The sequence below is a fragment of the Bombyx mandarina genome, chromosome 05, assembly GCF_030267445.1.
Source record: "Bombyx mandarina strain Sakado chromosome 05, ASM3026744v2".
Classification (NCBI taxonomy): domain Eukaryota; kingdom Metazoa; phylum Arthropoda; class Insecta; order Lepidoptera; family Bombycidae; genus Bombyx; species Bombyx mandarina.
In genome coordinates this window covers 3,867,790-3,879,946 of record NC_143212.1, presented here as the reverse complement: position 1 = coordinate 3,879,946, position 12,157 = coordinate 3,867,790, and the positions used below count along the sequence as shown (strand labels likewise).

General features: G+C 36.8%; 1 protein-coding gene across 2 annotated transcripts in view; it reads right to left on the bottom strand.

The window, feature by feature from the left end:
• Nucleotides 1-12,157, bottom strand: part of HisT (Histamine transporter) — a 77,901-nt gene that overhangs the window by 46,645 nt on the left and 19,099 nt on the right. The window contains exon 1 of one of the 2 annotated variants that reach the window (XM_028178343.2): nucleotides 697-1,130. The exons of the other annotated variant lie outside the window; for it this stretch is intronic. Coding sequence (XP_028034144.2) covers nucleotides 697-1,011 — 315 coding nt within the window. The 5' untranslated portion in view covers nucleotides 1,012-1,130. Of the gene's footprint in view, nucleotides 1-696; nucleotides 1,131-12,157 lie in introns of those variants that run through there. 2 annotated transcript variants of the gene reach the window in all.

The window sequence follows — 12,157 nt, the reverse complement described above, 5'->3', positions numbered from 1 at the left end:
AAAGTATTAGTTTTTCAAAATATGTTACACGATACAAGACGTATCTGGCTGGCTTCAATAAAAGAAAACAAAACAATCTACCAGTTCAATGTTTTTGTATGAACATTGTAACATTCTCATACTATGTAAAGTGTAAGTAACAAGTAATTAAGTCTAGTAAATTCTATTAAAGAAAATAAAACAGGTACAGCTATTTGTTAGTGTACATAAAAGTAATTAACATTAATACTGTACGATGATGGATGTGAAAATTAAAAATACCATGACAATTGAATGACAAACAATATAAAAATATGCATATTAATTATTATATAGATAATAATATATCAAATGCACGTGGATTACAAAAGATTTGTCGGTATTACTTAGCGTAATCTTTAGTTAATCTACTTTGAGTGGTAAATGGTCATTCTACATAATCGGATCTTTACACATTTTTTTCTAGTATATTTGACCTCTAGTCTCATGTTAGGTGGTGGCATCCATACTTGATGTCTATGGACCACAGTGATCTCTTTACACACGGCGCCGTTACTTTATTTGCTTAGTAACTAATTAAAGATTAAATCCAACATAGTGTGAATAACATATTGTCATAACATATAGCTTTATTGTTAATAAGAATGAGAGTTTATGAAATATATTAAAATAATATTTAATGCGTGCTAAAATTGAAAATAAAATAAAAGTTCTCACCGCTTTATCCAAGAGCCAGCTAGCCGGAAAGATCAGGGGTATATAAGTCACCATGTAGACCATTGAGGTCCAATAAACCATAATACTTGGAACTCCGTAGTATTTCACGACCGTATCCTGAATGATGCTGTACTGAACCCATTGGAAGGCATTCGAAGCGGAATAAAAAACAAAAATAAACAAGACCAACCAACGTATGGGGTACGCGATGTATTCAACATTTCCCTTTTTACTCGGTGAATCTAAAGCCATTCCTTTTTCGGTTATCCCATCCATAACGCTACCGCTTACTTCTAAATTCTTTTGTTCAGTCATTTTTATTATATTTATGGAAGCATTTATTTATTGTCAATCGTAAAATTCGCGTGCTTGTCGCGGCCTAGACGTTTATTCTGCGCGGTATCTAGCCGTCGACTGAGTGGTTACTCCGAGAGCATTTTCCTCGTGCGAGACCCGAGAGGTTTTCAATGAAACATTTCCTTAACACCCTCAACGATATTGACACAGCGACTATCAAAACTCGGATAACACAATGCTTTGTTATTAATTGGTAAATATGAGGTATTATTACTCTTTGCTGGTCATTATTACTGATATGCTTCTTTTATAACCATCATTGATGATTTTAACTCGTCTTCTAAAATGTATCTTCATGACATATCGACTTAAATCTTATGTACAAGACATTTAAAAAACGTGATAAGTATATTTATTTGTGTTATAATTATTTACTTGTCATTTCTGCGGTAACGGCCTAACTGCCTCTGTGATCACCTGGTATTTAACCAAGTTGGACGTGGTTAACGAGACACGTTGGACTGACCAGATCCCCACTCGGCGGCAGATAGAAACGGCGTGGAATGATCCAGAATATCCAGATCCAGAATTCTTGCGAGAAGGTGGTCACGGCTCTCAGTATAGAAGAAACCGAAGCGTGAAGAAGAAGGAGTACCTATATAAGCAGCACGATGTAAGTGCACAGTCCACATGAGAAATGAGCAATTTCCTACAAGACTGACCGTCGAAAAGGACTCATAGCTGCTTGGCGGCTTGACTGGAGGAGGCGAGTTCTGTATCGTTCGTGTAGAGAAAATACTTCATGAGTGTAGCAGTTTTAATTGATATATTTTCGCGGTTAAAATGAAACCATGAAACGTCAATCTCATTGGTCAACTTCAACTAACAGGAATCCCCAAAGGACAATGATGACAATAGGTTGTTACGTAGCGAAGTTGATTGTCGCAGTGCCATCAATACCGTCGTCATTTAAACGAATCATTCACACACATTACTGAATCACGCGTCGCTCTAGATTTTTAGCTACGCTTCTAATCCTTTTTTTTTTAAGTATTACTGATGGCCCTGAGGCCTTTCCAGTTTGATCAGGACAGGTGGGCGAGGAAAGGCTCAGCCAGGAGGGGTTGGATTTGCTAACAGCTGCCCGAGCGCTTCCGAAGGAGACCTCACAACTTAAAAGCAGTTGCTTCGCGAATGCATCGCTGAGAAGATCCGGCGAGAAACTTAGCGGACTGGTGTATGGGTTAGGCTGAATGATTTACGGAGAACAATAATATTGTATATAATATGTTTACGTAGTTTCGAACCCAGAGCACTGTAAGCGCAACTAACAGGTAATCGAAAATGCATTTGATAATATTTAAACAGTAATGATATGGCGCACTTGTGCTGATCGTAAAATAATTGGCGCGTAATTAATGCAGTTCACCTTAAGCCGCCAACAAATATCGCGCGCCTAAGACGTTCGTTTGTAAAACATTCTATTTGGTTAGACAGTGAAGAAATAACGAGACGAATACTGTTGCTGTTGCTTGAATGACTATTAGCTTCATGTACAAGTTAATGAACTACTCAACACGTGCTCACATACACGACCTCCGAGATAAAGGAACTATGGTAAATAAAAAAAACGGGTTTTTTTTAAATAAATTTTGCGTAATTGATGCTGGCGGACATATGTTGCGAGTCAGTAGAGAGAGCTACGACCGTTAAGCCTATTTTTGCCATGAAGCATTTATGCCTTCTGGTTCAAAGGGTGGACAATCCGCTTTATAATGGAATTGAAACTTGGAGCTCTTGTCTCAAGGTGATTCGCAGCACTAATGTTCATGATGATTATGTACTCTGGTAACCATTTACTAATCTTTAAAGCCGAAAAATAAACTAAACCAAGTAATGACTGCTTAGTCAACTTAGGCCAGTGTGGAGTTCCTCAACCTTAACGAGACGAACAAAGGTGTGGATTTTCAACTCAAATGTAAAGTCTGTATTGCTGTATGGGAGCGAAACTTGTTTGTTCGCAAGGACTTGATAAAAAAAACTTCAAGTGCTTGTTAATGAGTGCCTGTGTCAGATTTTGGTAATCTTTTGGCCTGAGACGATTACTGACAAAGAGATGCGGAGAATCACCAAGCAGACACCAATGGAGTAGGAGATCCTTACGCGGAAGTGGCATTGGATTGGTCACATATTGAGAAAGCCCGATACCCACCTGTCAAAGAGAGCACTGACCTGGAAAGTGTCCGGCAAAAGGAGGATAGGCCGCCCCAGAACAACTTGGTTTTGCTCGTTGGAGCAGGAGCTAGATGTCTTGGGCATGACGTGGGAGGAGCTAGAACAGACTGCCCAAGACCGATGTAAATGTAAGGATTTGATTCGAGCCCTACACCCCAGCAGAGGGTAATAGGAAAGAATGATGATGATGTTAATGACTGTTAACTCCTCAGAGTATTCAATAGTTACTGCAAAACAAAATTGAATTTCCATTCAATAAAAATCGAAAACGCTTTTGACGTGAGGGTACACAAAAAATCAGTTGAATGGACCCACGGCCTCCCTCGGTCCCTTCGGAACTTCCTGCGTATTCCATTACGGATTAAAATTTCGTTGACAAGATAAACGCCGGATTTTCAAAGGGTGCTCGTTTGACCTTGTTCGAGATCCACGTTTTGTAGGAACTTCATACAATGAAGTGTATTCACTGGAAGCGGTAGCATTCTTGGTAATGATATTCTAGGAACTGAAAGAGCTATAGCGGTGAAGCCTAATCTATATAATATGTATATAAAAATGAATTGCTGTTCGTTTGTCTCGCTAAAACTCGAGAGCGGCTGGACCGATTTGGCTAATTTTGGTCTTGAATTATTTGTCGAAGTCCAGAGAAGGTTTAAAAGGTAGATAAATATGAAAATACTCGGAATTAAATAAAGTTATTAATTATCGATTGAGGCACTACGAAGTCTGCCGGGTCACCTAGTATTCAATAAAGTATAGTTATCGGCACGAGTTGTGAGCTCTCGACAAAAGAGCGGGGGACCGTCTACTCATCGTACACTTCGGGTAAAATTAAATGGATCACTCATGTATTACCTTTTTAATACGCTTTTATTAGCTTCATACACGTATGTTAGTATGTATCGGAATCTTTGAACATGATTTAGACCCCCTTCAAAACGTCGGCTTAACTCGAAGCTTGGCATACTTATTAAGGACCGATGACAATTCAATATTTTAAACATTTTGTAGGCTCATCAGGATTAGCGATTTTTTGTTTTCCTGAGACCTGGAGTGTCTGCGTTAAGACCAAGAAGGGAAACTACCAGGATCACCTATTTCTCGGATAAGTTACCGACTGATTCAGATGAAATTTTCGGATAGGGAACCTGAGAACCGCAGGCTTTCTTATCCGAGCGAGGCAGCAGACGCCTGAATTCCTCATTTCTCGGATAAGTTACCGACTTATAATGAACATCAATAACGGCTCAATTTTATTGAAAATCGTTGATTTTAGGTAATAATAGTTTAAAAAAACAAAAAAATACGCTTTTATAGAAAATCCAACCAAAAAATAGAAAATAAAATTTAATATGTAATAAATAAAATGGGATCAATAGTTATAAATATTTTATGAATATATATGATAGTAGAAGGGTTATTTTGATAATATCCTGAAAAGCACCCCATACTTTTTTTTACAATAAAATCATTTTTTCTTACACAAATTTGAATTCAAATTTATTATAAAAAATCTATTTTTTAGTTGGATTTTCTATAAAAGCATAATAATATTTTTTCTATTATTTAAATAATTAAATTAACTTCGCTAACTAACTAACGCTTTTGGGATTTAAAAATGTATTAATAATTTTATAATAGTTTTGCCTGCGTTTTCACTCGTATTATAGTCAGAAATAACCCTATTTTTAACCGACTTCTATGAGGTTATTTATCAATTAATCCTGTTTTTTTTCCGTAGAACAGGTATGTTGTCAAGTTTTTACCGCTACTTTGCTTTTCTCGTGTGGTGATGGACGGATACGGAAGAAATACACGAATTTATATTATTAAGCTTTATATTTTAGACAATTTTAATCCATTTCTCTGTTGCCAGGGAAACCATTTGGATAATATACCTACACCTATTTCTAATTGACAAACTTATACGAGAATCTTACAGCTACTTTAGACTCGAACTATGGGACTTACTTTACTGGTGGTAGGACCTCTTGCGAGTTCGTGCGGGTAGGTACCACCACCCTGCCTATTTCTGTCGTGAAGCAGTAATGCGTTTCGGTTTGAAGGGCGGGGCAGCCGTTATAACTATACTTGAAACCTTAGAACTTATATCTCAAAGTGGGTGGCGCATCTACGTTGTAGATGTCTATGGGCTCCAGTGACCACTTAACACCAGGTGGGCTGTGAGCTCGTCCACCCATCTTAGCAATAAAAAAAAATTTAGTTATTAGACTTAGACAAGTATTGATCAATGTCCAAGACAAAAAACAAAAAAGCGGCTTTTACTAAAAAGTTTCAAATAATATACATATGTATATTATAATATCGAGGGATGAAAGACTATTTGGTTTAAGCGACATTTTTGCAACTTTACTGAGAGCCATTTAAAGTTTAAAATTTGGGAAAAAATATCATAACAAAAAACTCCTCTAACTATTTGAATGGGCTAAACTTAATTGAAGTTCAATTAAAAACATCGAATTGTTGATGCTAAGCCGATCTTTAATTACAAAGATAATTATTGCTTAAAACAAATAGCCCTCGATATAATAAAATAATATATTATTTAGCCATATAGTATAGGTACCTATATATCCATTGTTTCCAAATTATTTGTACACTATAATTCGTCCAGGTAGACACTAAAAAAAGGTAATCGGTCGACAAACGCAGATATAAATAAGGTACTCTGAACCCATCAGACAACCGTTAGCATTTTATACGAGCAAAATACGGTTTCAATTTCGTTTTTCCACTGACCCATCTAGTATCCCTTCAACACTTGTATCGACGTTCAGAAGGGTTTTTGTAAAGCGTCAATAGTGACAACGCGGTGCCTGTTTAGTACCGACCTTTCCCGACCCTTCTTCGGTTCTTTATAAACTGGACCCCGCCATACAACTTCAAGAATAGGAACGCTTCCAAAACGACCCTAATGAGTTTCGGTATAAAGTACATTGAAACTGACAAGTCTCTGAGCCTACACCTCTCCCGCTATTGATCAAAAGATATGAGTGGTCAACCATCGATCGATCCACTTCTATATACGCAGTAGTAAGATCTACATAATCTATATATTAATCTCTTCTATATCGTTCCCTCACTACTGAGGATCGCGACCACATGCGATGTACTTCCAATGCGCCCGATCATGGGTGGCATGGACTGCATGGTACAGACTACCACCGAGTGCTTCTCTTGCTAGATCTGACCATCTGGCTGGTGTTCTGCCCACGGCGCGCTTGCCTTCTATTCGACCCGTAATTATGAGCTTCTCTAATTCATGTCTGGGAGACCGCATGATGTGTCCGAAGAAGCTCATAACACGTTCCCGGCAGATGGAAGAGAGCCTTTTTCGGATGTCTAGCTGCCTTAGAATGGACTCGTTTGTTCGCATGGCAGTCCACGGTATTCGCAGCATCCTCCGCCACACCCACATTTCAAAGGCATCGATTTTTTTGATATCCCGGCTTTTTATGCACCATGTCTCCGCCCCGTAGAGGAATATGGGAAAGATCAGTGCCCGCACCAAGCGCACTTTGGTTTCACATCGGATGCTACGATTTTTCCATATCTTCCTGAGATTGGCCATCGCACTTTTAGCCATTCCGGATCTTCTTATATATTAATACGTGAAGCAAAAACTTTGTACCCATTTTTACGAAAATTGCGCGGACGGAGGAGTATGAGATTTTCCACACTTATAGAGAATATAGAGAAGGAGTGCACAATGCTAATATTTTTTTTAAATAATGCATAAAAAATACATTAAATCAATAAAGAAAAAAATTACACACCTACATACCATGTATTTGACACACACACGCATGCATATTATTTGTTTATTGTCAAACTTTTCTTATTGCATAAAGTCTATGGTCAAATTGAGAATAGATTAAATATTGTTTGTCTTTGTTAATATAATTTGTCTAAAGTGTAGTCTTGGCGAAATCTGTGATTATAGAAGTAGGTATAATAAATAGTCTTTGACAATCGAACCATAATAACGGTCAAACTTATAATTTCAATTAATTATAGTCGAATTTCGACTACTGCGGGACCACTAGTAATATATTATTAGCTATATCTCTTTCAAATTTCAATCTTAGGTACGTGTTAGCTACAAAATCTATCGATATAAATTTTTAGTTCCGGCTTATAGATTAAGATAGCTGATTGATACTTCATGAGGAATCGCAAAGTTCCTTTAATTTCTTTGAAGTGTTGGTGATATGATAAGGATAAAGATAGTTAGCAAATAATGTTTTTTTCCTCTTTGTTGGTTGTACCTGCCCATGGCGCACCTAAGCCTAAGTAGTTACCAGCGGTAATAGGCACTAGAAAACATAACTCACCTTGAAACCCGAACTACAAATCTTAACTGCATTTAAACAACGGGTGTTTTACTGTTTAAACAAAAAACGCACGTCAAATCTATATAACAAAACTATATATATATAGCAAAAAGTTTGTATCCCTTTTTACGAAAATTGGGCGGACGGAGGAGTATGAAATTTTCCACACTTATGGAGAATATAGAGAAGAAGTGCACAATGCTAATATTTTTTTAAAATAATGCATAAAAGATACATTAAATCAATAAAGAAAACATTACACACACTACATATCATATTGACGCACACACGCATGCATACTATTTATTGCAAACTTTTGTTCTTGGCGTCTGTTGTCAAATTGAGAATAGATTAAATATTTTTTGTCTTTGTTAATATTTTTTATAGTGTAGTCTTGGCGAAACTTGTGATTATAGAAGTATGAAATACAATCATAATAGTATAGAAACTTACAATTCCAATTAATTATAGTCGAATTTCGACTACTGCGGGACCACTAGTAATAGCAAAATACGTCACGGTAGATAAGGACTAGATTACTGCTGGTGGGACCTCTTGTGAGTCCGCGCGGTTAGGTACCACCGCCCTGCCTGTTTCTGCCGTGAAACAGTAATGCGTCTCGGTTTGAAGGGTGGGGGCAGCCGTTGTAACTATACTTGTGATCTTAGAACTTATATCTCAAGGTGGGTGGCGCAATTACGTTGTAGATGTCTATGGGGTCCAGTAACCAATTAAAACCAGGTGGGCTGTGAGCTCGTCCACCCATCTAAGCAATAAAAAAAAGGACCTACCCACAATACCACTAGCAAATTAAGAGGCTATTGTATTACGCAATTACACTTGTAACATATTAATACGCTGAAACTATGAATGCTACGCTGTAAACCCAAAACGTCATATTGCCTTGTGAATAGGAGAGAAGGAATCATTTATCATCTTCTCGCACAATGCCTGTTTACTACATTTTAAAATACGAATTTCCTTTTGTTCAAATACTTTACGCCTCTCGCAGTCTACAACAATTATATATTAATATGAAATCGTTCAAAAAAAATGGTTAACTAAGTCATCATATGTCAGATACACAGAAAAACTTTAAAACGAAACAAATACCCGTGAGCAATGATTTTAATGCACGAATACAGTAGGTTTTGTTCCTTAATCTAATCCCAGTTGTATAAAAATTGAAAGCACAGAGTGCAACATGCAAAAAAGTGCCAGTTCGTGTTTCAAAAATACACACTATACCACTGAATTAGTTCAAAGGATCACGAACGGATTAAGTCTATCCGGCCATTACCCAACAAAGGTTCCGGTACCAGTGTGCCTAGTGCGAGTTTTTTAACGTTCTCGATAGCGTAAGAGTTAACTCAAATTTGTTTGCAGTTAGAACAGCGCCCCTAGCGGTAAATGTTCCAACTCCATACAAATTTGAATTAACTTTTACGCTATCGAGAACGTCAAAAAACTCATACGGGGCACACAAGACTTACCGCTACTAAATTATATTAATGCGTAGCAACAGAGACCTGGATTACCTAATACTACTTGAATCTTTTATACCTGTACCCATCTCTAATATATCTACACTTTTATTTGTTGGGCGTATTGAGAGCTGCACGGGTAGATCCAATATATTAGCTATTTCTGCTGTGAAACAGTCCTGAGTGGGTGGGAGAGCCCCCATACAATCCAATTAAGACTTTAACCTTACATCTATATATATAAAAATGAAACCCGTTTTCCGTTGTCACGACATAACATGAAAACGGCTTGACCGATTTGGCTTATTTTTTTTTTTGTAGTTTTCTAATACTCTGTACAAGGTTCTTACGGAAACAAATATTAAGAAAATCTCTCAGAAATATTGAAAAATATACATTTAATTTTGCATATTTATTTGTGAACTATTCCACGCGGACGAAGTCGTGGGCAAAAGCTAGTTTCAAATAATAATAAAGCCTTTATTCAGACAAATACATTTTTTTTACATATACAATTATTATTTCTTTTTTTTTTACTATGTTTTAAGTAAGTAGTGGTATTAATATTAATTAAATTTTTATGGAAGTTGTTTTTTTTTTACCTATATTATTATCAGTTTTTGTCTGTTTGTCTATTATAGACATAGGCCTCCTCCAACTGCCTCCATAAGCTTCTATTTTCAGCTGTTCTGGTCCATGTGCTTCCCGCAACTGCCTTAATGTCGTCCACCCATCTCCTAAATGGTCTACCTCGGTTTCTTTTTCTGTCTCTCGGATACCAGTACATTATAGTTTTACACCATTACACATTTCAAAGTTTACCACAAATAATACACAAATAATAAATATTCCGGGTGTAACTTGTTGTGTTACGGTATTATTAGCCATTTGTGAATATTATAAATAAGCACGACTTCCTTGAAATTGATTAGATTTGAATACCGGCACAGGTCGCATCGCTCGATAGGTGTAGACCGGCCGTCTTATTATTTAGGTTACGATAAAAAACTAAACGACTCCTATTGCCATTAAATACCTACCGACTATATCTTAAGGCCATAAAACAATAAAAAACCCATAAGCGCGATAAACACACATGTCTCCGTAACAATAAAACGAATATTTGTAGACCACAGCAGACAAAGAGATACACTACATAAGTACTTGTTTGTGTAACGTCAACAATAATGTGTTTTACGATTAGGTTCTTCTTATCGGTTACAGTTTCAATGAGTAAGACAGTGACACTATACATTGTTGCGATATCAGCGAGCGTGCTGATTTGATAGGATAATCTTGAAAACGTTTTTGTATTGAGAATATTAAAATGCTTGATTTCATGGGATAATTTTCCGCCACCTGACCCCCGACGGTGGAAAGTTAAAAAAAAATTTGGAAGCATCCATCTCCAGAATTCGAGGGTTTGCTAAAGTTTTATGTTAAAACTCAATAAGAATGTACTCCCGACCATGGAGACTGACAAAGAGGGTGAGTGGTACATCTAACCTTTAGCAAAAACCACTCCCAATACATAACCTCACTTAGAAGATAAAGCACTTGATGTGAAAGACAGTGTTTTTTTTATTGCTTAGATGGGCGGACGAGCTCACAGCCCATTTGGTGGTAAGTGGTTACTGGAGCCCATAGACATCTACGACGCAAATGCGCCACCCACCTTGAGATATAAGTTCTAAGGTTTCAAGTATAGTTACAACGGCTGCCCCACCCTTCAAACCGAAACGCATTACTGCTTCACGGCAGAAATAGGCAGGGTAGTGGTACCCGCGCGGACTCACAAGAGGTTTGGCACCAGTAAAAGTGGTGTGGTGTGACTCCGAGCCTTGAAACGAATTTAAAACATACTGCACTAATGGGATTGCATACTCACCTGTTTACGTGCCTCTCGTCCAGCAAAGAAACAATTCCGACGTAAAAGAAGTATATCGATAATACGTTGAATCGATTAAAATACAAACGAACCAAACTCCGCGCCGAAGTGATAATTCCACTCACCGAATTTTAATCGAGATTAATTACAGAAGTTTGTTTTTGTTTTGGATTCCGGTAATTGTTTGTTTTCAGATTTTTGTGTGAAATTTTCTCTTTTATGTTGCAAAATGTGGATCATGATGATTAATTGTAAAATTGTTTTCGAATTCAATCAATCGTTCCTAATGTTGATTTAATTAAGATTGCTTCATTTACATGAACTGTGTTCACCAATGCTCACTCAACTGCTAGAGTTAACTGAAGAAAAGTAATTCTTTGAATAATTCTAGGTTCAATTACATTATAGGGATTTGGTTATTACACATAATGAATTAATGACATGTATGTTACATGCTAAGAATACAAAATGAAAACCAAATATAGATTCAATATTTTAAATAAACATTTTATCTGCTTATTTTTTATCTATACTAATATTATAAAGAGGAAAGATTTGTTTGTTTGTTTGTTTCGAATAGGCTCCGAAACTACTGGACCGATTTGAAAAATTCTTTTTCCATTAGAAGCCGACATTGTCCCTGATGAACATAGGCTACTTTTTTTAATTTTTTTTTAAATTTTTTTTTTCATGTGTGTTTTAATGTTTCCGAAGCGAAGCGAGGGCGGGTCGCTAGTTTTAAATATTTTCAATAACTAGACCTCTTTTCATATTCTGCAGGACATGGGTTTGACTACGCCCTTATCTCTGTACCCTTCAACTCATAGATAATTCCTTTGCTTCTAATTTGGGACTATTATCAACTAGTTCTTCTGATCCTAGAGACCCAGACGAGGTTATCTATTTTTGTGTTATTTAACAGTACCTTCAAAGACAAAAGAATGAAAGAAACAAAATTTGTAAAGTCGCTTTTTAGACGATTATATTATGTGATAACGTCAGTAGCAGAACTATTCGAACTGCTAGCTCTGACGTCACGCGAGAAGAGATTATCACGTCAATACATTATCATGTTTTTTTAAGCTATTGCATAGTTTTATCGCGGGCTTTGAGCGCGGCGACCGAATCAAGAAATTCCGTAACGAAAATAAAACCTAATACCCCACTCCGCCTACCATGTTTTTTTTTTTTTTTTTTCCACA